The sequence below is a fragment of the Prionailurus bengalensis genome, chromosome D3 (assembly GCF_016509475.1).
Source record: "Prionailurus bengalensis isolate Pbe53 chromosome D3, Fcat_Pben_1.1_paternal_pri, whole genome shotgun sequence".
Classification (NCBI taxonomy): domain Eukaryota; kingdom Metazoa; phylum Chordata; class Mammalia; order Carnivora; family Felidae; genus Prionailurus; species Prionailurus bengalensis.
This window is the reverse complement of record NC_057356.1, coordinates 71,268,390-71,292,261: the sequence shown is the minus strand read 5'-3', so window position 1 is coordinate 71,292,261 and position 23,872 is coordinate 71,268,390. Positions and strand designations below refer to the sequence as shown.

Below are 23,872 nucleotides of genomic sequence, written 5' to 3'. Positions count from 1 at the left end.
AAAAAAAAATCTTATGAAAAAGGGATAAGTAATTTACCTGATAAAGAGTTCATCGTAATGATAATAAAGATGTCCACTGAACTCAGGAGAAGGATGGTGGAACCATGAGTGAGAATCCCCACAAAAAATTAAAATATATAACAAAGAACCAACCAAGTGCTGAGGAATACAAAAACTGAAATGAAAAATACACCAGAGGGAATCAATAGCAGATGATATAGAAAAAAATGGACCAGCAACTTGTTAGAAGAGTAGAAATCACCCAATCAGAACAACAAAAAGAAACAAAATAAGTTTTAAAAATGAGGATGGGGTGTCTGGGTGATGCTTTCATTTGAGTGTCTGGCTCTTGATTTAGCATCAGGTCATGATCCCAGGGTCATGAGATTCAGCTCTGTGTCAGGCTCCCTGCTGAGCATGGAGCCCTCTTGAGAGTCTCTCTCTCTCTCTCTCTCCCTCTGCCTCTCTCCACAACTTATGTGCTCTCTCTCTCTCCCTAAAATAAAATTGTTTTAAAAGATTTAAAAGTGAGGATAATTTAAGGGACCTCTGGGACAAAATGAAATTTCTTATATTCACATTTGTAAGGGTCCCAGAAGAAGAAAAGAGAGAAAGGGCAAAATAGTTACTAAAGAAACCATTGCTGAAAAATTCCCTAACCTGGGGAAGGAAACAGATACCAGGTCAGGAAGCATAGAGTCCCAAAGAAAATGAACACAGAGATCTAAACCAAGACATAATCATAAAATGACTAAAGATAAACAAAGAATATTAATCAAATAGTCACATGGGAAATTCTTTAGAATTGTCTGATATTTCAGCAGAAATTTTCAGGCTAGAATAGCAGCAGGATTTAGGTAAAGTGCTGAAAGAGAAAAACTTTCAACGAAGAAAATCTACCCAGTAAGGCTATCATTCAAAATTCAAGAAGAAAGATTTTCCCAGACAAGCGAACTAAATGAGTCATCACCTCCAAGCCAGCCTTATAAAAAAATGTTAAAGGGTATTCTGTAAGAGAAACAGAAAAGGTCATAGCTAGAAATTTTTTAAAAAGTCTATGAAATCTATATAAGGAAAATTTCTTACCATATAGGCAAATATATAATAAAGGCAGTGGGTCAGCCACTTCAAGATGCTAGTATGAAGGGTAAAGACAAAAACAGTAAAGGTAACTATAGCTAAAATAAGTAGTAAGGGATACATAAAATAAAAAAGATGTCAAATATGACATCAGAAACATAAAATGTGGTAATGGAGAAGTAAAATTGTAATGCTTTTAGAATGCATTCAGACTTAAACAACTATCTAGATTAAAATAGATTGACATATACATATATATGTATATATCAATAACATAAATGATATATATATGTGTATATATATATATATACATATATATATACACACACATATACACACACACACACATATGTATGTCAATGTATATAAACCTCATGGTAACCCCAAGAAAAAAAACTTACGATACACAAAAAATAATGTGAAAGGAACCCAAACATAACACTACAGAAAACCATCAAATCATAAAGGAAGAGACCAAGAGAAGAAAGGAACAGAGAAAAACTATCAAACAACCAGAAAATAATTAAAATGGCGATAAGTACATGTCTATCAATAATTACTTTAAATGAAAATGAACAAAATGCCCCAATCAAAAGGAACAGGGTGGCTGAATGGATTTAAAAAACAAAACCCATACGTATGATGCCTATAAGACATTCACTTCAGATCTAAAGACACAGAGTGAATGTGAAGGAATGGAAAATGTATTATTATATATAATATAAATAATATTATATTCCATGCATATAAAATGAAAAGAAAGCTGGAGTAGCAGTACTCATGTAAGAAAAAATATATTTTAAAACCATAATTGTAACAAAAGACAAAGAAGGGAATTACATAATGATAATGGGATCAATCCAAGAAGACGATACAATACTCATAAATATTTATGCACCCATCACAAGAACACCTAAATATAAAAAACAAATATTAACAAACATAAAGGGAGAAATTGACAGTAAAACAATTATAGTAAGGGACTTTGCTACTCCATTTACATCAATGAATAGATCATCTAGACAGAAAATCAATAAGGAAATACTGGCCTTAAATAACATGTTAGATCAGATGTACTTAATAGACAGATACAGAATACTCATCCAAAAACTGCAGAATACACATTCTCTTCAGGTGCACATACATGAACATTCTCCAAAATAGATCATGTTAGGCTACAAAACAATTCTCAGTAAATTCAAGAAGAATGAAATAATATGACACATTTTCTCCAACCACAAAACTATGAAACTAGAAATCAATTACAGTAAGACAACACACAAATATACAGCAAATGAAGAACATGCTACAAAACCACCAGTAGGTCAAATAGAAATCAAAGAAGAAACAAATGAAAATGGAACACTTTACAAAATCTGTGCAGCAAAAGCAGTTCTAAGAGAGAAGTTCACAGTGATACAGGCCTAACTCAAAATACTAGAAAAATCCCAAATAAATGATCTAATGTGACTTCTAAAGGAACTAAAACAAAGCCCAAAATTAGTAGAAAAGGGAAATGATAAAAATCAGAATGGAAATAAATGAAACAGAATAAAAACGATGAATGAAACTAAGGGGAGGAGCCAAGATGGAGGAACAGGATGGAAGTTTTTTGTGTGTCTCCTGTCCATGAAATACAGCCAGACCAACACTAAACCATCCTGCACACCTAGAAAACTGATTGGAGGATTAACACAACAATCTGCACAACCTGAACCACAGAATTTAGCAGGTACGTGGCACAGAGATGTGAACTTGGGGAGCGAGAAGCCACAGCGGGCAGGGAGTTGCTTTTGTGGGCGGAGAGAGGACAGAGACGGTGGGGGTGGGGGGAGGGGGGAGAATGCGGGAAAAGCAGCCCTCCCCAAAAGCAGCTAGAGGGAAAGTGGAAAATTGGAAACAGCCACAGGGACTAAACTAAAAAGGAAGAATGGAGAAAGGAGAAAGGAGAGGGTTTAAATTCCATTAAGACCGTAAAGAAGGGGAGAGCAAAGTCTGCAACTCCGCAGCTTGATACCTGGCGGTGCTCTGGTGGGAAGGGCGAATCCCCAGGAGCAGAGTGGGGTCCAGGAGGTTCTTGAGCCACATGGGGAAAAACGGTTCCACTGCTGGAAGGACATTTGGTAGAGACTATTGAAGCCACCTGGTCTGAGCAGACCCGAGAATAGCCACATTCTCTGGCACTGGAACAAGGTCGTTAAGGGTGGAGTCTGGTGTCAAATGTGTGTTGTGATTTTCCATAATCCCTAAAAAGTTGCTGCTACACTATCTTGCAAACTTCTTCTGGGGTGGGCTGGCACCTGGCCACAGTCTCAGGGCACTGGCAGCAGCAGGGTCCAGCAAGCGTTCCTCGGCGCAGCCAACATTTGGCCATTGCTCAGTGAGACCCTCCCGCAGAGGGGCAGAACAGGTAAAAGCCGCAGTCCTTTGGAAGTAAGGGGCTGGGGAAAACAAGACTCTGAGACAAGACTCAGGAGAGAGGTATTACCTGGGGCTTGGCCACGGACAGTGAAAAAGCGGGGAGCGGACAAAAGCTGAAGATAGGACGGGTGCGCGATTGCTGACTGGGGAGAACAGAGTTCTGATACTAGAGACTGAGTACCTGGGTGACACCATTTTCACCACTCCTGTGCATGCGCATAGGCACCTACAAGCGCAGCACCACTCCACCCCAGTAGGCTAGCAGCGCCAGGTAGTGGAGAATGGAGCCATTACACTGAGCCCCACCCAACTGGCCCAACTTCGCTCTTCAAGAACACAAGTCTCACTGCCGGCTTAGTTTATGGACTTAAAGCACTACATAGACTGACTTCTAGGGGAAAATGAAGTAATTTCAGTCCTATTTCAATCTGTTAGCAGGTCCATCTATTCAATTTTCTTTCTTTCTTTTTTTTTTCTTTTTCACTTTTCTTTTTCTTGAATACAGAAAGAGAAAAAATTCATTTTTATTTTCAATTTTTATTTAAAATATTTTTCTTTAATTTTTTACTATATTTTACTTTTGTGTAATTTTTTTCAAATTCTATTTTACTTCCATCATTTTATTTTAGTCTACTTCAAAGTATTTCCTTTTTCAAATTTTCAAACGATTTTTTTCTTTTTCTTTTTTCTCTTTTTCATTTCTTTTCTTTTTCTTGAATGCAGAAACAGAAAAATTTCATTTCTACTTTCAATTTCTATTAAAAATATTTTTCTTGAGACTGCTGAGCCCCCGTCCATCCATCCGCCACCACCCGCTCTGGACACAGAACATCCAGTCATGGATAAAAATGAGCTGGTGCAGAAGGCCAAGCTGGCCGAGCAGGCTGAGCGATATGATGACATGGCAGCCTGCATGAAGTCTGTAACTGAGCAAGGAGCTGAATTATCCAATGAGAGGAATCTTCTCTCAGTTGCTTATAAAAATGTTGTAGGAGCCCGCAAGTCATCTTGGAGGGTCGTCTCAAGTATTGAGCAAAAGACGGAAGGGGCTGAGAAAAAACAGCAGATTGCTCGAGAATACAGAGACAAAATTGAGACCAAGCTCAGAGAGATCTGTAATGATGTACTGTCTCTTTTGGAAAAGTTTTTGATCCCCAATGCTTCACAAGCAGAGAGCAAAGTCTTCTATTTGAAAATGAAAGGAGACTACTATCGTTGCTTGGCTGAGGTTGCTGCTGGTGATGACAAGAAAGGGATTGTGGATCAGTCACAACAAGCATACCAAGAAGCTTTTGACATCAGCAAAAAGGAAATGCAACCAACACACCCTATCAGTTTGGGTCTGGCCCTTAACTTCTCTGTGTTCTATTATGAGATTCTGAACTCCCCGGAGAAAGCCTGCTCTCTTGCAAAGACAGCTTTTGATGAAGCCATTACTGAACTCAATACATTAAGTGAAGAGTCCTACAAAGACAGCACACTAATAATGCAATTACTGAGAGACAACTTGACATTGTGGACATTGGATACCCAAGGAGATGAAGCTGAAGCAGAAGGAGGGGAAAATTAACCAGCCTTCCAACTTTTGTCTGCCTTATTTTAAAATTTACACAGTAGACCATTTGTCATCCATGCTGTCCCACAAATAGTATTTTGTTTACGATTTATGACAGGTTTATGTTATTTCTATTTGAATTTCTATATTTCCCATGTGGTTTTTATGTTTAACATTAGGGGAGTAGAGCAAGTTAACATTTAGGGAGTTATCTGTTTTCATCTTGAGGTGGCCAATATGGGGATGTGGAATTTTGATACTAATATATACATTTGGCATAGAACTTTTGGTACATTGTGGCTTCACAAGGGCCAGTGTTAAAACTGTTTCCATGTCTAAGCAAAGAAAACTGCCTACATATTGGTTTGTCCTGGTGGGGAATAAAAGGGATAATTGGTTCTAGAAAAAAATATTTTTTTCTTTAATTTTTTTCTACTATACTCTTTACTTTTGTGTAAATATTTTCAAATTCTATTTTACTCCCATCATCTCATTTTAGTCTACTTCAGTGTATTCATTTTTTTCAAATTCTCAAATGATTTCCTTTTTTTCCCATTTTTTTTCTCTAATCTGTCAAACCATTTTCAACACCCAGACCAAAACACGCCTAGGATCTAGCACCATTTATTCAATTTGTGTGTGTTTAATATTTTAATTTTAATATTTTTTAATTTTAATTTTTCTACCTCATTAATTCCTTTTCTCCCTTAAGAAATGACAAAATGAAGGAATTCGCCCCAAAAGAAAGAGCATGAAGAAACGACATCCAGGGATTTAACCAACACAGATACAAGCAAGATGTCTGAACCAGAATTTAGAACCACGATAATAAGAATACTAGTTGGAGTCAAAAATAGATTAGAATCCCTTTATGCAGAGATAAAAGAACTAAAAACTACTCAGAATGAAATAAAAAATGCTATAACTGAGCTGCAATCATGGGTGGATGCCGCGGCGGCAAGGATGGATGAGGCAGAACAGAGAATCAGTGATATAGAGGACAAACTTATAGAGAATAATGAAGCAGAAAAAAAGAGGGAGATTAAGGCAAAAGAGAACGATTTAAGAATTAGAGAAATCAGTGACTCATTAAAAAGGAACTACATTAGAATCATAGGGGTCCCAGAGGAGGAAGAGAGAGAAATAGGGGTAGAAAGTTTATGTGAGCAAATCATAGCAGAAAACTGTCCTAACCTGGGGAAAAACACAAACATCGAAATCCAGGAAGCACAGAGGACCCCCATTAGATTCACCAAAAACCGACCATCAACAAGGCATATCATAGTCAGATTCACAAAATACTCAGGCAAGGAGAGAATCATGAAAGCAGCAAGGGGAAAAAAAGTCCCTAACCTACAAGGGAGGACAGATTAGGTTTGCCGCAGACCTATCCACATAAAATTGGCAGGCCAGACAGGAGTGGCAGGATATATTCAATGTGCTGAATCAGAAAAATATGCAGTCAAGAATTCTTTATCCAGCAAGGTTGTCATTCAAAATACAAGGAGAGATAAAAAGTTTCACAGACAAACAAAAATTAAAGGAGTTTGTGACCACTAAACCAACCCTACAAGAAATTTTAAGGGGGACTCTCTGAGGGGAGAAAAGATAAAAATACAAATACATACATACATACATACATACATACATACATACCAAAAGCAACAAAGATTAGAAAGGACCAGAGAACACTACCAGAAACCCCAACTCTACAAGCATCATAATGGCAATAAATTCATATCTTTCAGTACTCACTCTAAATGTCAATGGACTCAATGCTCCAATCAAAAGACATAGGGTAACAGAATGGATAAGAAAACAACATCCATCTATAGGCTGTTTACAAGACACCCACTTTATACCCAAAGACACCTTCAGATTGAAAACAAGGGGATGGAGAACCATCTACCATGCTAATGGTCAACAAAAGATAGCCAGAGTAGCCATACTTATATTAGACAATCTAGACTTTAAAATAAAGACTGTCTCAAGAGATGCAGAAGAGCATTATATCATAATCAAGGGGTCTATCCACCAAGAAGACCTAACAGTTGTAAACATTTATGTGCCAATTGTGAAAACACCAAAATATGTAAATCAATTAATCATAAAGAAACTCATTGATAGTAATACCATAATAGTAGGAGATTTCAGCACCCCACTCACAGCAACAGACACATCATCTAATCAAAAATCAACAAGGAAACAATGGCTTTGAATGACACACTGGACCAGATGGACTTAACAGATATATTCAGACATTTCATCCTAAAGCAGAAGAATATATATTCTTCTCCAGTACACACAAAACATTCTCCAGAATAGACCATATAGTGGGACACAAATCAGCCCTAAGTACAAAAAGATCGAGATCATACTGTGCATATTTCAGACCACGATGCTATGAAACTTGAAATCAACCAGAAGAAAAAATTTGGAAAGGTAAATACTTGGAGACTGAAGAACATCCTACTAAATAATGAATGGGCTAACCAAGAAGTTAAAGAGGAAATTAAAAAGTATATGGAAGTCAATGAAAATGATAACATCACAACCCAAAACCTCTGGAATGCAGCAACGGGTCATAAGAGAAAAGTCTATAGCAATTCAGGCCTTCCCAAAGAAGGAAGAAAGATCTCAGATACACAACCTAACTTTATGCCTTAAAGAGCTGGAAAAAGAACAGCAAATAAAACCCAAAACCAGCATAAGACAGGAAATAATAAAGATTAGAGTAGAAATTAATGCTATCAAAACCAAAAAAAAAAAAAAAAACCAGTAGAAAAATTAAACCAGAAGCTGGTTCTTTGAAAGAATTAACACAATTGATAAACCACTAGTCAGTTTGATCAAGAAGAAAAAGGAAAGGACCCAAATAAATAAAATCAAGAATGAAAGATGAGAGATCACAACCAACACAGCAGAAATAAAAACAATAATAAGAGAATTTTATAAGCAATTATATGCCAATACAAAGGGCAATCTGGAAGAAATGGAAAAATTCCTAGAAACATACATACTACCAAAACTGAAACTGGAAGAAAGAGAAAATTTGAGAGATCCATAACCAGTAAGGAAATCAAATTAGTAATCAAAAATATCCCAAAAAACACGAGTCCAGGGCCAGATGGCTTTCCAAGGGAATTCTACCAAACATTTAAGGAAGAGTTAACACCTGTTCTCTTTAAGGTGTTATCAAAAAATAGAAATGGAAGGAAAACTCCCTCTTTCTATGAAGCCAGAAATACCTAGATTCCAAAACCAGACAAAGACCCCACTAAAAAGGAGAATTATAGACCAATTTCCCTGATGAACATGGATGCAAACATCCTCAACAAGATATTAGCCAACCAGATCCAACAATACATTAAAAAAATTATTCACCACGACCAAGTGGGATTTATACCTGGGATGCAGGGCTGGTTCAATATCTGCAAAACAATTAACATGATTCATCACATCAATAATAGAAAGGACAAGAACCATATGATCCTCTCAATATATTCAGAGAAAGAATTTGACAAAATACAGCATCCTTTCTTGATAAAAACCCTCAAGAAAGTAGGGATAGAAGGATCATACCTCAAGATCATAAAAGCCATCTATATGGAAAACCCAAAAGATTCCACCAAAAAACTGCTAGAAATGATTCATGAATTTAGCAAAGTTTCACAATATAAAATCAAGGCACAGCCATCAGTTGTATTCCTATATACCAACAATGAAGCCACAGAAAGAGAAATCAAGGAATCGATCCCATTTACAGTTGAACCAAAACCCATAAAGTACCTAGGAATAAATCTAACCAAAGAGGTGAAAAATCTATACACTGAAAACTATAGAAAGTTTATGAAAAAAATTGAAGAAGACACACAAAAAAATGGAAAAAGATTCCATGCTCCTGGGTAGGAAGAACAAATATGGTTAAAATGTCGATACTACCCAAAGCAATCTACACATTCAATTCAATCCCTATCAAAATAACACCAGCATTCTTCACAGAGCTAGAACAAATAATCCTAAAATTTGTATGGGACCAGAAAAGACCCTGAATAGCCAAAGTAATCATGAAAAAGAAAACCAAAGCAGGAGGCATCACAATCCAAGGCTTCAAGCTATACTACAAAGCTATAATCATCAAGACAGTATAGTACTGGCACAAGAACAGACACTCAGATCCATGGAACAGAATAGAGAACCCGGAAATGGACCCACAAACATATGGCCAACTAATCTTTGACAAAGCAGGAAAGAATATCCAATGGAATAAAGAGAGTCTCTTCAGCCAGTGGTGCTAGGAAAACTGGACAGCGACATGCAGAAGAATGAACCTGGATCACTTTCTTACACCATACACAAAAATAAACTCAAAATGGATGAAAGACCTCAATGTAAGACAGGAAGGCACCACAATCCTCAAGGAGAAAGCAGGAAAAAACCTCTTCGATCTTGGCCACAGCAACTTCTTACTCAACACGTCTCTAGAGGCAAAGGGAAACAAAAGTAAAAATGAACTACTGGGACCTCATCAAAATAAAAACCTTCTGCACAGTGAAGGAAACAATCAGCAAAACTAAAAGGCATCCAACGTAATGGGAGAAGATATTTGCAAATGACATATCAGATAAAGGGTTAGTATCCAACATCTATAAAGAACTTATCAAACTCAACACCCACAAAACAAATAATCCAGTGAAGAAATGGGCAAAAGACATGAATAGACATTTCTCCAAAGAAGACATCCAGATGGCCAACAGACACATGAAAAAATGCTCAAAATCACTCATCATCAGGGAGATACAAATCAAAACCACAATGAGATACCACCTCACACCTATCAGAATGACTAATATTAACTCAGGCAACAACAGATGTTGGAGAGGATGCAGAGAACGAGGATCTCTTTTGCATTGTTGGTGGGAATGCAAGCTGGGACAGCCACTCTGGAAAACAGTATGGAGTTCCCTCAAAAAACTAAAAATAAAAGTACCCTGTGACCCAGCAATTGCACTACTAGGCATTTATCCAAGGGATACAGGTGTGCTGTTTTGAAGGGACACATGCACTCACATGTTTATAGCAGCACTATCAATAATTGCCAAAGTATGGAAAGAGCCCAAATGTCCATTGATGGATGAATGGATAAAGAAGCTATGGTGTGTGATAGGTAGGCAAGATGGCGGCTTAGGAGGACGCTGGGCTCACCGCACGTCCTGCTGATCACTTAGATTCCACCTACACCTGCCTAAATAACCCAGAAAACCGCCAGAGGATTAGCAGAACGGAGTCACCGGAGCCAAACGCAGATGAGAGGCCCACGGAAGAGGGTAGGAAGGGCGGCGAGGCGGTGCGCGCTCCACGGACTGGCGGGAGGGAGCCGGGGCGGAGGGGCGGCTCGCGGCCAAGCAGAGCCCCCGAGTCTGGCTTGCAAAAGCGGAGGGGCCTGACGGACTGTGTTCCCACAACAAGCGCGACTTAGCCTCTGGGAGGTCATAAGTTAACAGCTCTGCTCGGAAAGCGGGAAGGCTGGAGGACAAAGGGAGGGAGAGCTGCTGAGCCCCCTGACGACAGAGCTCCGTTTGGTGGGGAACAAAGGCCCTCGCCATCTCCCCCACCCATCCCCCAGCCAAAATCCCAAAGAGAACCAGTTCCTGCCAGGGAACTTGCTCCCTCCGTGCAAACACCCAACTCTGCACTTCTGCAGAGCCAAACCTCCGGCAGCAGATCTGACTCCCTCCCGCTGCCACAGGGCCCCTCCTGAAGTGGATCACCTAAGGAGAAGCGATCTAAGCCTGCCCCTCCTGCCCCCGTGCACCTTGCCTATCCACCCCAGCTAATACGCTAGATCCCCAGCATCACAAGCCTGGCAGGGTGCAAGTAGCCCAGACGAGCCACACCACCCCACAGTGAATCCCGCCCCTAGGTCTGACTGCAGCCCCGCCCACCAACTCCAGTTATACACCACAGCACAGGGGAGGTGCCCTGCAGGTCCTCACCACGCCAGGGACTATCCAAAACGACCAAGCGGAAGAATTCCCCTCAGAAGAATCTCCAGGAAATAACAACAGCTAATGAGCTGATCAAAAAGGACTTAAATAATATAACAGAAAGTGAATTTAGAATAATAGTCATAAAATTAATCGCTGGACTTGAAAACAGTATACAGGACAGCAGAGAATCTCTTGCTACAGAGATCAAGGGACTAAGGAACAGTCACGAGGAGCTGAAAAACACTTTAAATGAAATGCATAACAAAATGGAAACCACCACAGCTCGGCTTGAAGAGGCAGAGGAGAGAATAGGTGAACTAGAAGATAAAGTTATGGAAAAAGAGGGAAGCTGAAAAAAAGAGAGATAAAAAAATCCAGGAGTATGAGGGGAAAATTAGAGAACTAAGTGATACACTAAAAAGAAATAATATACGCATAATTGGTATCCCAGAGGAGGAAGAGAGAGGGAAAGGTGCTGAAGGGGTACTTGAAGAAATCATAGCTGAGAAATTTCCTGAACTGGGGAAGGAAAAAGGCATTGAAATCCAAGAGGCACAGAGAACTCCCTTCGGACGTAACTTGAATCGATCTTCTGCACGACATATCATAGTGAAACTGGCAAAATACAAGGATAAAGAGAAAATTCTGAAAGCAGCAAGGGGTAAACGTGACCTCACATATAAAGGGAGACCTATAAGACTCGTGACTGATCTCTCTTTTGAAACTTGGCAGGCCAGAAAGAATTGGCACGAGATTTTCAGGGTGCTAGACAGAAAAAATATGCAGCCAAGAATCCTTTATCCAGCAAGTCTGTCATTTAGAATAGAAGGAGAGATAAAGGTCTTCCCAAACAAACAAAAACTGAAGGAATTTGTCACCACTAAACCAGCCCTACAAGAGATCCTAAGGGCGACCCTGTGAGACAAAGTCCCAGAGACATCACTACAAGCATAAAACATACAGACATCACAATGACTCTAAACCCGTATCTTTCTATAATAACACTGAATGTAAATGGATTAAATGCGCCAACCAAAAGACATAGGGTATCAGAATGGATAAAAAAACAAGACCCATCTATTTGCTGTCTACAAGAGACTCATTTTAGACCTGAGGACACCTTCAGATTGAGAGTGAGGGGATGGAGAACTATTTATCATGCGACTGGAAGCCAAAAGAAAGCTGGAGTAGCCATACTTATATCCGACAAACTAGACTTTAAATTAAAGGCTGTAACAAGAGATGAAGAAGGACATTATATAATAGTTACAGGGTCTATCCATCAGGAAGAGCTAACAATTATAAATGTCTATGCACCGAATACCGGAGCCCCCAAATATATAAAACAATTACTCATAAACGTAAGCAACCTTATTGATAAGAATGTGGTAATTGCAGGGGACTTTAACACCCCACTTACAGAAATGGATAGATCATCTAGACACACGGTCAATAAAGAAACAAGGGCCCTGAATGAGACATTGGATCAGATGGACTTGACAGATATATTTAGAACTCTGCATCCCAAAGCAACAGAATATACTTTCTTCTCGAGTGCACATGGAACATTCTCCAAGATAGATCATATACTGGGTCACAAAACAGCCCTTCATAAGTTTACAAGAATTGAAATTATACCATGCTTACTTTCAGACCACAATGCTATGAAGCTTGAAATCAACCACAGGAAAAAGTCTGGAAAACCTCCAAAAGCATGGAGGTTAAAGAACACCCTACTAACGAATGAGTGGGTCAACCAGGCAATTAGAGAAGAAATTAAAAAATATATGGAAACAAATGAAAATGAAAATACAACAATCCAAACGCTTTGGGACGCAGCAAAGGCAGTCCTGAGAGGAAAATACATTGCAATCCAGGCCTATCTCAAGAAACAAGAAAAATCCCAAATACAAAATCTAACAGCACACCTAAAGGAACTAGAAGCAGAACAGCAAAGGCAGCCTAAACCCAGCAGAAGAAGAGAAATAATAAAGATCAGAGCAGAAATAAACAATATAGAATCTAAAAAAACTGTAGAGCAGATCAATGAAACCAAGAGTTGGTTTTTTGAAAAAATAAACAAAATTGACAAACCTCTAGCCAGGCTTCTCAAAAAGAAAAGGGAGATGACCCAAATAGATAAAATCATGAATGAAAATGGAATTATTACAACCAATCCCTCAGAGATACAAACAATTATCAGGGAATACTATGAAAAATTATATGCCAACAAATTGGACAACCTGGAAGAAATGGACAAATTCCTGAACACCCACACTCTTCCAAAACTCAATCAGGAGGAAATAGAAAGCTTGAACAGACCCATAACCAGCGAAGAAATTGAATCGGTTATCAAAAATCTCCCAACAAATAAGAGTCCAGGACCAGATGGCTTCCCAGGGGAGTTCTACCAGACGTTTAAAGCAGAGATAATTCCTATCCTTCTCAAGCTATTCCAAGAAATAGAAAGGGAAGGAAAACTTCCAGACTCATTCTATGAAGCCAGTATTACTTTGATTCCTAAACCAGACAGAGACCCAGTAAAAAAAGAGAACTACAGGCCAATACCCTGATGAATATGGATGCAAAAATTCTCAATAAGATACTAGCAAATCGAATTCAACGGCATATAAAAAGAATTATTCACCATGATCAAGTGGGATTCATTCCTGGGATGCAGGGCTGGTTCAACATTCGCAAATCAATCAACGTGATACATCACATTAACAACAAAAAAGATAAGAACCATATGATCCTGTCAATCGATGCAGAAAAGGCCTTCGACAAAATCCAGCACCCTTTCTTAATAAAAACCCTTGAGAAAGTCGGGATAGAAGGAACATACTTAAAGATCATAGAAGTCTTTTTTTGAAAAGCCCACAGCTAACATCATCCTCAACGGGGAAAAACTGAGAGCTTTTTCCCTGAGATCAGGAACACGACAGGGATGCCCACTCTCACCGCTGCTGTTTAACATAGTGCTGGAAGTTCTAGCATCAGCAATCAGACAACAAAAGGAAATCAAAGGCATCAAAATTGGCAAAGATGAAGTCAAGCTTTCGCTTTTTGCAGATGACATGATATTATACATGGAAAATCCGACAGACTCCACCAAAAGTCTGCTAGAACTGATACAGGAATTCAGCAAAGTTGCAGGATACAAAATCAATGTACAGAAATCAGTTGCATTCTTATACACTAACAATGAAGCAACAGAAAGACAAATAAAGAAACTGATCCCATTCACAATTGCACCAAGAAGCATAAAATACCTAGGAATAAATCTAACCAAAGATGTAAAGGATCTGTATGCTGAAAACTATAGAAAGCTTATGAAGGAAATTGAAGAAGATTTAAAGAAATGGAAAGACATTCCCTGCTCATGGATTGGAAAAATAAATATTGTCAAAATGTCAATACTACCCAAAGCTATCTACACATTCAATGCAATCCCAATCAAAATTGCACCAGCATTCTTCTCGAAACTAGAACAAGCAATCCTAAAATTCATATGGAACCACTAAAGGCCCCGAATAGCCAAAGTAATTTTGAAGAAGATGACCAAAGTGGGAGGCATCACAATCCCAGACTTTAGCCTCTACTACAAAGCTGTCATCATCAAGACAGCATGGTATTGGCACAAAAACAGACACATAGACCAATGGAATAGAATAGAAACCCCAGAACTAGACCCACAAACGTATGGCCAACTCATCTTTGACAAAGCGGGAAAGAATATCCAATGGAAAAAAGACAGTCTCTTTAACAAATGGTGCTGGGAGAACTGGACAGCAACATGCAGAAGGTTGAAACTAGACCACTTTCTCACACCATTCACAAAAATAAACTCAAAATGGATAAAGGACCTAAATGTGAGACAGGAAACCATCAAAACCTTAGAGGAGAAAGCAGGAAAAGACCTCTCTGACCTCAGCCGTAGCAATTTCTTACTCGACACATCCCCAAAGGCAAGGGAATTAAAAGCAAAAGTGAATTACTGGGACCTTATGAAGATAAAAAGCTTCTGCACAGCAAAGGAAACAACCAACAAAACTAAAAGGCAACCAACAGAATGGGAAAAGATATTTGCAAATGACATATCGGACAAAGGGCTAGTATCCAAAATCTATAAAGAGCTCACCAAACGCCACACCCGAAAAACAAATAACCCAGTGAAGAAATGGGCAGAAAACATGAATAGACACTTCTCTAAAGAAGACATCCGGATGGCCAACAGGCACATGAAAAGATGTTCAGCGTCGCTCCTTATCAGGGAAATACAAATCAAAACCACACTCAGGTATCACCTCACGCCAGCCAGAGTGGCCAAAATGAACAAATCAGGAGACTATAGATGCTGGAGAGGATGTGGAGAAACGGGAACCCTCTTGCACTGTTGGTGGGAATGCAAATTGGTGCGGCCGCTCTGGAAAGCAGTGTGGAGGTTCCTCAGAAAATTAAAAATAGACCTACCCTATGACCCAGCAATAGCACTGCTAGGAATTTACCCAAGGGATACAGGAGTACTGATGCATAGGGCCACTTGTACCCCAATGTTCATAGCAGCACTCTCAACGATAGCCAAATTATGGAAAGAGCCTAAATGTCCATCAACTGATGAATGGATAAAGAAATTGTGGTTTATATACACAATGGAATATTACGTGGCAATGAGAAAGAATGAAATATGGCCCTTTGTAGCAACGTGGATGGAACTGGAGAGTGTGATGCTAAGTGAAATAAGCCATACAGAGAAAGACAGATACCATATGGTTTCACTCTTATGTGGATCCTGAGAAACTTAACAGGAACCCATGGGGGAGGGGAAGGAAAAAAAAAAAAGAGGTTAGAATGGGAGAGAGCCAAAGCATAAGAGACTGTTAAAAACTGAGAACAAACTGAGGGTTGATGGGGGGTGGGAGGGAGGAGAGGGTGGGGGATGGGTATTGAGGAGGGCACCTTTTGGGATGAGCACTGGGTGTTGTATGGAAACCAATTTGTCAATAAATTTCATTAAAAAAAAAAAGAAGCTATGGTGTGTGTGTGTGCATACACACACACACACACACACACACACACACACACACACACACACTGGAGTATTACTCGGCAATCAAAAAGAATGAAATCTTGCCATTTGCAACTATGTGGTTGGAACTGGAGGGTATTATGCTAAGTGAAATCAGTCAGAGAAAGACAAAAATCATATGACTTCACTCATATGAGGACTTTAAGAGACAAAACAGATGAACATAAGGGAAAGGAAACAAAAATAATATAAAAACCGGGAGGGGGACAAAATAGAAGAGACTCATAAATATGGAGAACAAACTGAGTGTTACTGGAGGGGTTGTGGGAAGGGGTATGTGCTAAATGGGTAAGGGGCACTAAGTAATCTACTCCTGAAATCACTGTTGCACTATATGCTAATTTGGATATATATATAAAAAAATAAAAAAATTTTAAAAAGCTGACTTTATAAGCAATTATATGCCAATAACTGGAAAGATAAAACTGATAAACCTGGAAAAATAAAACGGGTTCCCTGGAAAGATAAAACTGATAAACCTCTCACAAGAATCATCAAGAGAAAAAGGGAGAGGACCTAAATCAGAGATGAAACAAAATAAATAAAATCAGAAATGCAAAAGTTTCAACTGACACCACAAAAATACAAAGGATCATGAGACTACTGAAAACACTAATTTTCAAAACCTAGAAGATATGGATAAATTCCTAGAAACACACCACCTTCCAAGACTGAATCATAAAGAACTAGAAAATCTGAATAGATGATTAAAAGTAATAAAATGGAAAATTAAAAAACTTCCCCACAACAGAAGTCCAGGTCAGACAGTCTCACAGCTGCATTCAACCAAGGATCTAAACAAGTGTTAGTTCCCAACCTTCTTAAATTTACTCAAAAAAGCTGAAGAGGAATAAATGCTGTTTTCAAATTCATTTTATGAGATCAGTATACCCTGATACCAAAACTAGACAAAGACACCACAAAAAGAAGAAAATTACAGGCCAATATCCCTAATGACTATAGATGCAAAAATCCTCAACAAACATTAGCAAACTGAATGCAAAAATACATTATAAAGGTCATATACCATGAACAAGTGGGATTTATTCCAGGGATGCAATGATGGTTAAATACCACCAAATCAATCAGTTTAACACACATTAACCAAAATGAAGGATAAAAATCATATGATTATCTCAATAGATTCAGAAAAAGTAGTTGACAAGTTTAACATCCATCTATGATTTAAAAAAAATTCTCAACCAAGTGGATATAGGAGGAAAGTATCTCATTATAATACAGACCATTGATGAAAAAGCCACAGCTAAAATCACAATTATGAAAAGCTGAAAGCTGTTCCTCTAAGATCAGAAACAAGACAAGAATGTCCACTCTTCCCACTTTTATTCAGCATACTAGTAGAAGTCCTAGACACAGCACTTAGGAGAGAAAAATAAATAAATAAAAGGCATCCAAATTAAAAAGGAAGACACAAAACTATCACTCTAAGTGTTTGCATGATCCTATATTCAAAAAAACTAAAATCACCACCAAAAAAAATCCCCGAACAACTGTTAAAATAAATGACTTCAGTAAAGTCACACAATACAAAATTAACATAGAGAAATCAGTTGTATTTCTATAAAGTAATAATGAGGATTCAAAAAAGAGAAATTAAAGTATTCCAATTTACAACTGCATCAAAAAGAATAAAATACTTAATAATAAATGTAATCAAGGGAGTGAAAGATCTGTACTCCAAAACTTTTAAGACACTGATGAAAGAAACTGCAGATAACATAAATAAATGGAAAGATATCCCTTGTCCTTGGATAATAAGAATACTGTTGAAATGCCCAAAGCAATTTACAGATTTAATAAAATCCCCATGAAGATATCAATGACATTTTTCATAGAACTAAGATAAAGAATACTAAAAATGTTATGGAATCCCAAAGACCCTGGATAGCTAAAGCAATCTTAAGAAGACAAAAGCTGGAGGTATCATGCTGCCTGATTTCAAACTATACCACAAAGCTACAATAAAGCATCATGGTACTGACAGACAAAAAAAGACACATGGATCAAAGGACAAGAATAGACAGCCCAGAAATAAATCCACCCATATGGCCAATTAGTCTATGACAAAGGGGGCCAGAATATACAATGGAAAACAAAACAGTCTCTTAAATAAATAATAAATAATAATATATAATATATAATAATATTTTATATATATATATATAATATTATAATAATATAATAATAAATAATAAATAAATAGTGCTGGAAAAACTAAGCAGCTACACTCAAAAGAATGAAACCAGTCACATTAAAACCACAGTGAACCATATAACCTCACACCGATCAGATTGTTGACTATCAAAAAGACAAATAATAAAATGTGTCGTTGATGATATGAAGCAAAGAGAACACTCGGAACACTATTTGTAGGAATGTAAATTGATACGGCCACTATGGATAACAGGATGGAAGTTCCTCAAAATATTTATTACAAATAGACCTACCATTTGATGCAGCATTCTGCTTCTGGATATTTATCCAAAGAAAGTGAAAATAGCAATTCAAAGAGATATATGCTTCCCTATGTTCACTGCAGCATTATTTACAATAGCCGTAATATGGAAGCAATCTATATAACCACTGATGGATGAACGGATAAAAAAGGCATGTGTGCACACATACGTGTGCATGTGCGCGCACACACACACACACACACACACACACACAGGAATATTACTCAGCCATAAAAGAGTATGAAATCTTGGCATTTGTGATAGCATGTATGGATGGACCTGGAAAGTATTCTGCAAAGTGAAAAAAGACAGACACACAAAGACAAATGCTGTATGATTTCACTTATATGCATAATCAAAAAACAAAACAGCCAAAGATACAAAACTAAACAGAAACAGGCTCACAGATACAGGAAAAAAATAGTTGGTTACCAGAGGGAAAAAGTCTCAAAGGGTAGGCAAACTAGGTGGAGGGGTTTAAGTAGCACAAACTTCTAGTGATGAAATAAATACATCTTGAGGATATAATATACATCATGAAGAATATGGTCAATAATACCGTAGTAACTTTGTATGGTGACAGATGGTAACTAGTTTTATCATGGGGATCATTTCCTAATGTACAAAAATATCACATCACTGTGACGTATGCCAAAAACAAATAGGATATTGGATATCTATTATATTTGAGTTAAAAAAACTGATATGAAACTCAGAAGCATGACATTAAGAATAGCTTATAAAGTGAAAATGAGGAGGTTGTTTAACTTTTACAATTATTCTTTATTACAAAGGGGGTTCCAGATGGCAGGGAACTGGTTAAAAGTGATTCTCTTATACCATTTTAGAAAGATGACTTAAGTTTCTTATTTATGATTATCAGTAGCACTTACAAGAAATAATCTAAGTTTTACTTCTGTTTGTGAAATGTTTAGTTTTGCTTATGCAGTTTAAATGGTTTTGTCTGCTTGAGGGATTTTCAAGACTTGTGTTTATTTTAAGGCTCAGTGTCTGCTATACTGCCCTTTATTAAGTCATTGCCTTTCTTATCTACAATACTCATCTAAAATCTCCATGGAGGTGGCCTTGGTGGCTCAGTCAGTTAAACATCCAACTCCTGATTTTGGCTCAGGACATGATCTCTCTGAGTTCAAGCCCTGCATCAGACTCTGCACTGACAACACAGGGCCTGCTTGGGATAATCTCTCCCCCTCACAACTCTCTCAAAATAAATAAACTTTAAAACAAAATAAAATGAAATCTCTGTGGCTCCTTCTAGTTCAAAAAAGAATAGTCTACTTTTCAAGGGATACATGAATAGCTAGTAACGAAGACCTTTAAGTCTTGAGTTTCCTGCACACCCACTGAGATTTTTAATACATGACACAAAACAAACTTATTTTATAGGACATTTCCAGAAGTAGGTGATCTGTGCACTAGCACCAACTCCACACCCCCACCACACACGTTACCAGCATGACCTGATAGCTTCTTTGTAACTTAGGAAGAAAGAGAACTTCATATTCTCTTGGTTTATTGTGAACGAACCTGGCTCTAGTCTAAGCACCTGACTTGAGGATTTCCCCAATTACATTTTGAAAGAAATCCCTACTTTTTTTTCCTACATGGAAATGCTTATGCATATTTCAAATTTCTTAAAGGACTAAGCAATTCTAAAAAAAAAACAAAAGAAGTCCATCTCTAAATATTCAACCTAATTCTTCTCTTCACACTGCAACAAATGTCAATCCTATAAATAGCACATAGGCAATAATGTGAGCAATTTGAACCCATAATTGGATGAATACATTTGAGGTCCAATGATGAAATTTGTTATTAAGTTGCAACTGTAGGTCTTCATTGCAAAATTTCCAACAGATGTCCTCACTAGGAGCTGACATGGGGGAGGCAGATACAGAGTTGAGGATGAATCAAAACAAAGTTAAAATGGATTTTACCAATAAAATAAGCTGAGTTGCTGTACTCACAAGCATTTCAAGGCACAATGGCAAATCTATTCTTGCCCTCCCCAGATTCCCTGCCATTTCTGACCTAAATTCTGGCACACTTGACTAAATGGGGTGCAGAAACACATTTACTACAAACCTAAGGGATGCCCAATAAATCTCTTAAAAAATATTATATGATCTAATTTACAGCTTGATTATATTTCATTCAAAATCTTATTAGAGCCTCACACTCTTCTTCTTACCACAATTAGATTGTTAGTTCTTTATTTTAAAAAATCGGGCTGTATTTTCCTTCTGAATCTTATTGGAGTCCTTGCTATATTACTAGCTAAATGAATAGTAGACACCCAATAAATGCTTATTCTTTTGAATCAAGTTGAACATATGGTCCTTCAGGTTCTAAAACAGCCACTTCAGTATTCCCTGGAGGTTAACTTCCATTTTCCTTAGTAAATGGAGCAGGAAAAAAAGAAAATTACATATATGAAAAGTCAGCAGGCTCACAGAACAATAGATAATAAAATACCAGAGGGTTGACGTTCCTTAGATATCATCTACTGCACTCACTTTGCAGAGGAAGAAACTGAGGAGTACAGCAGTGAGGCTCCATTGTCAAGCCACACAACTAATTATGACTTGAGCCCCTTTCTCCGCTCTCAGCATTCCATTTACTGCATCATTACTTAAAAAGACAAAAGAAAAGGAAAAGAAAAAACCTGGATCTTGCTCTGGAGTCATTCCCCTGCAGTTTTCTCAACTCCTTGAGGACTAGCGATTTGCAGTGTCTTCAAAGTACTTTCTTTCCACAGGCCTTCAGAAAGACTTGAATGTCTCAATTCACTTGTCTCGCTTTCCATGATACCAAGCCATTCTCTGAATTCTGCCATCACAACTGCGCTTCCTATTTCGTATGTGAGGCAGTGTAGTTCTTATTGTTTCTGCCTACCTAAACAAGCCTAAAAGTTAGGACACATTCCCAGTACTAATACTCACTAGGATGGATTCTCAGGATTAGTGAAAGGGTGAGTAATCCTGGAGAGTTCCTGCTTTAAAAGTTTCTCCTGCACTAGGGTGAGGATCAATCTAGGATCAGGTAAATGTCACGGAAACCTCAAGCCTCTATCAACCAAATATTAAGAGGCAAGGGCAGAAGACTTTCCACCAAAAAGGAAATGCATCTGGGGCACCTGGGTGGCTCAGTTGGTTAAGCGTCTGACTTTGCCTTGGGTCATGATCTCACAGTTTGTGAGATTCATCCACAGTTTGTGGATTCATCAGGCTCTGTGCTGACAGCTCAGAGCTTGGAGCCTGCTTCAGATTCTGTATCTCCCTCTCTCTCTCTGCCCCTCCCCTGCTTGTGCTATCTCTCTTTCTTTCTCTCTCAAAAAAAAAACTTCTTTAAAAAAAAATAAGGAAATACATTTGAACAGGAATAGGAAGAGGATAGAAATGGCAAACTTATTACATGCAAACTTGGCAACTTTCGTTTACCCAGATTGTTAAGTATTTCTGAAATGCTCATTTTCCATCACAGATTCTTTGCAAGGAAAACATTTCTAATGATAGCAGTTTGAGAGGTTCTGAGGAGGTAAGAGTTTTTAATGGTAATTGGTCCTTTCTCATCACTCTAATGTGTAATGGGATTCTTACACCATGTAACAACACTTTCCGTCCAGGCTTGACACGGTGGTGTGGTGAGCATTAATTAAACCCTACCCCTGTGCTTCAATTAGTGGATCATGATGTTGGCTCATCATAGGAACTATGTCTTTACAGAGCATTAACGACTGTGGAAGTCCAAAGCATGCATGTTGATTGCACATTGTCTGGGGATCCCAGTTAGCCATCCTACCATGAAGAGACCCCACTCCTAAGTAAAGAAAAGTGGGATGTAGATTTTGAGAGCAGACAAATTGTTGATGGCAGAATAACAGACACCAAATGTAATGGAAGCTACAAAACCAGATTTGCAGAGATTTCACCTACAAGAAAAAGAAGGAAAAGGGAGAAGAGATTTCTCTTTGGTGGTATAACTTAATTTGGTCTCATAATACTGGCATTGATATCATTGTTAGTACTTTCTTCCTTCAAACTCCAGCAAAAGCAAGAGTATTTATTTAATATGTTCTAAAAAGGACATTTCACAGCCAGCTCTTAAAGTAGAATATGTTATAAATGAGGGGAATGATTGTCCTAAATGACAATAATCATTTTATCACAAGATCATCAGGGTGGAGTACTCTGAATCCATGTTGAATTTCCAATATAGCAAAGCTCTTCAATAATCTGTATTTAGGTCCACTGACCTGACTCAATAAATCTAAATCTTGTCTCAGTCACTGTTGGTATTTGATTCTGGAAAAAGCAGTGCCATAAGAACTTCAACACAGAAATGACTTACTTCTCAGCCTTAGGGTAAAAATAAACACAGCTGTCCCAGATCAATGGCATATCTAAATACATACATGGGAAAGTTTTATCAGAATGCCATTTACAACAGTATCTGAAAGATCTCTTTTGAGGAAGTATTTCTGCTCACTTCCATAGCTCTAGATCAGTTCTGTTCCCCAGGTGCTCCAGAACTTTGCGTTGAGCCTAGCCTCTGACTCAGCAGTCACCTTGGAAAGGGTACCCAAACTATGAAATAGATCCATCACTCCTGATTTTTACCTCATTCTTTCCCTGAAATGACTACTCTGGGACTCAGTCTTCCCTAGTCATTAACTTTGATTATGCAGTTAATGTTGTTCTATTGCTAGTCTCCTCTTCCTCGTATCCAGTTCTAGGTATCCCCAAACAACATTGCTGCTCTCCTCCTAATAGGTTTCTCTGAGAATTACATTTCTTAATCTTTCCAGATGCACTCTATCTGCTGTTTGCAAACCGAATAACTCAGAGGAATGTGATGATTAACAAATACTTGTTGAAGGAATGAACAAAATAACTGAATGAATGAATGAATGAATACCAAGAGCACTGGGTTGTGATTAGGAGACCTGGTTCAAGTCCTGACTTAACCACACTGTGACTATAGGATCTTGAACTACAGTTAATTTTTTGAACCTCAGTGACTTAGTCCATTCAGGCTGCTGTATCAAAATATGATTGACCAGGTGCTTAAAACAATAGACACTTATTCTCTATAGCCCTAGATCAAGGCACTGACAAATTCTGTTCCGAGTTTGCAGAGGGCTGCCTTCTCACTGTGTCAACACATGGTGAAGAAGGGAAACTCTGGTGCTTCTTCTTAAGAAATCCAATTCTCTTCTGTGGGCTCTACCCTTATGGCC

The 23,872-nt window shown here is 38.1% G+C and overlaps 1 protein-coding gene across 1 annotated transcript; it reads left to right on the top strand.

The window, feature by feature from the left end:
• Positions 1 to 4,291: 4,291 nt before the first annotated feature.
• Positions 4,292 to 5,094, top strand: LOC122470778 (14-3-3 protein zeta/delta-like). Its single transcript, XM_043558861.1, has one exon. The coding sequence runs from the start codon at positions 4,340 to 4,342 to the stop codon at positions 5,069 to 5,071; it is 732 nt and encodes a 243-aa protein (XP_043414796.1). The 5' UTR covers positions 4,292 to 4,339; the 3' UTR covers positions 5,072 to 5,094.
• The last annotated feature ends 18,778 nt before the right edge of the window (positions 5,095 to 23,872 follow it).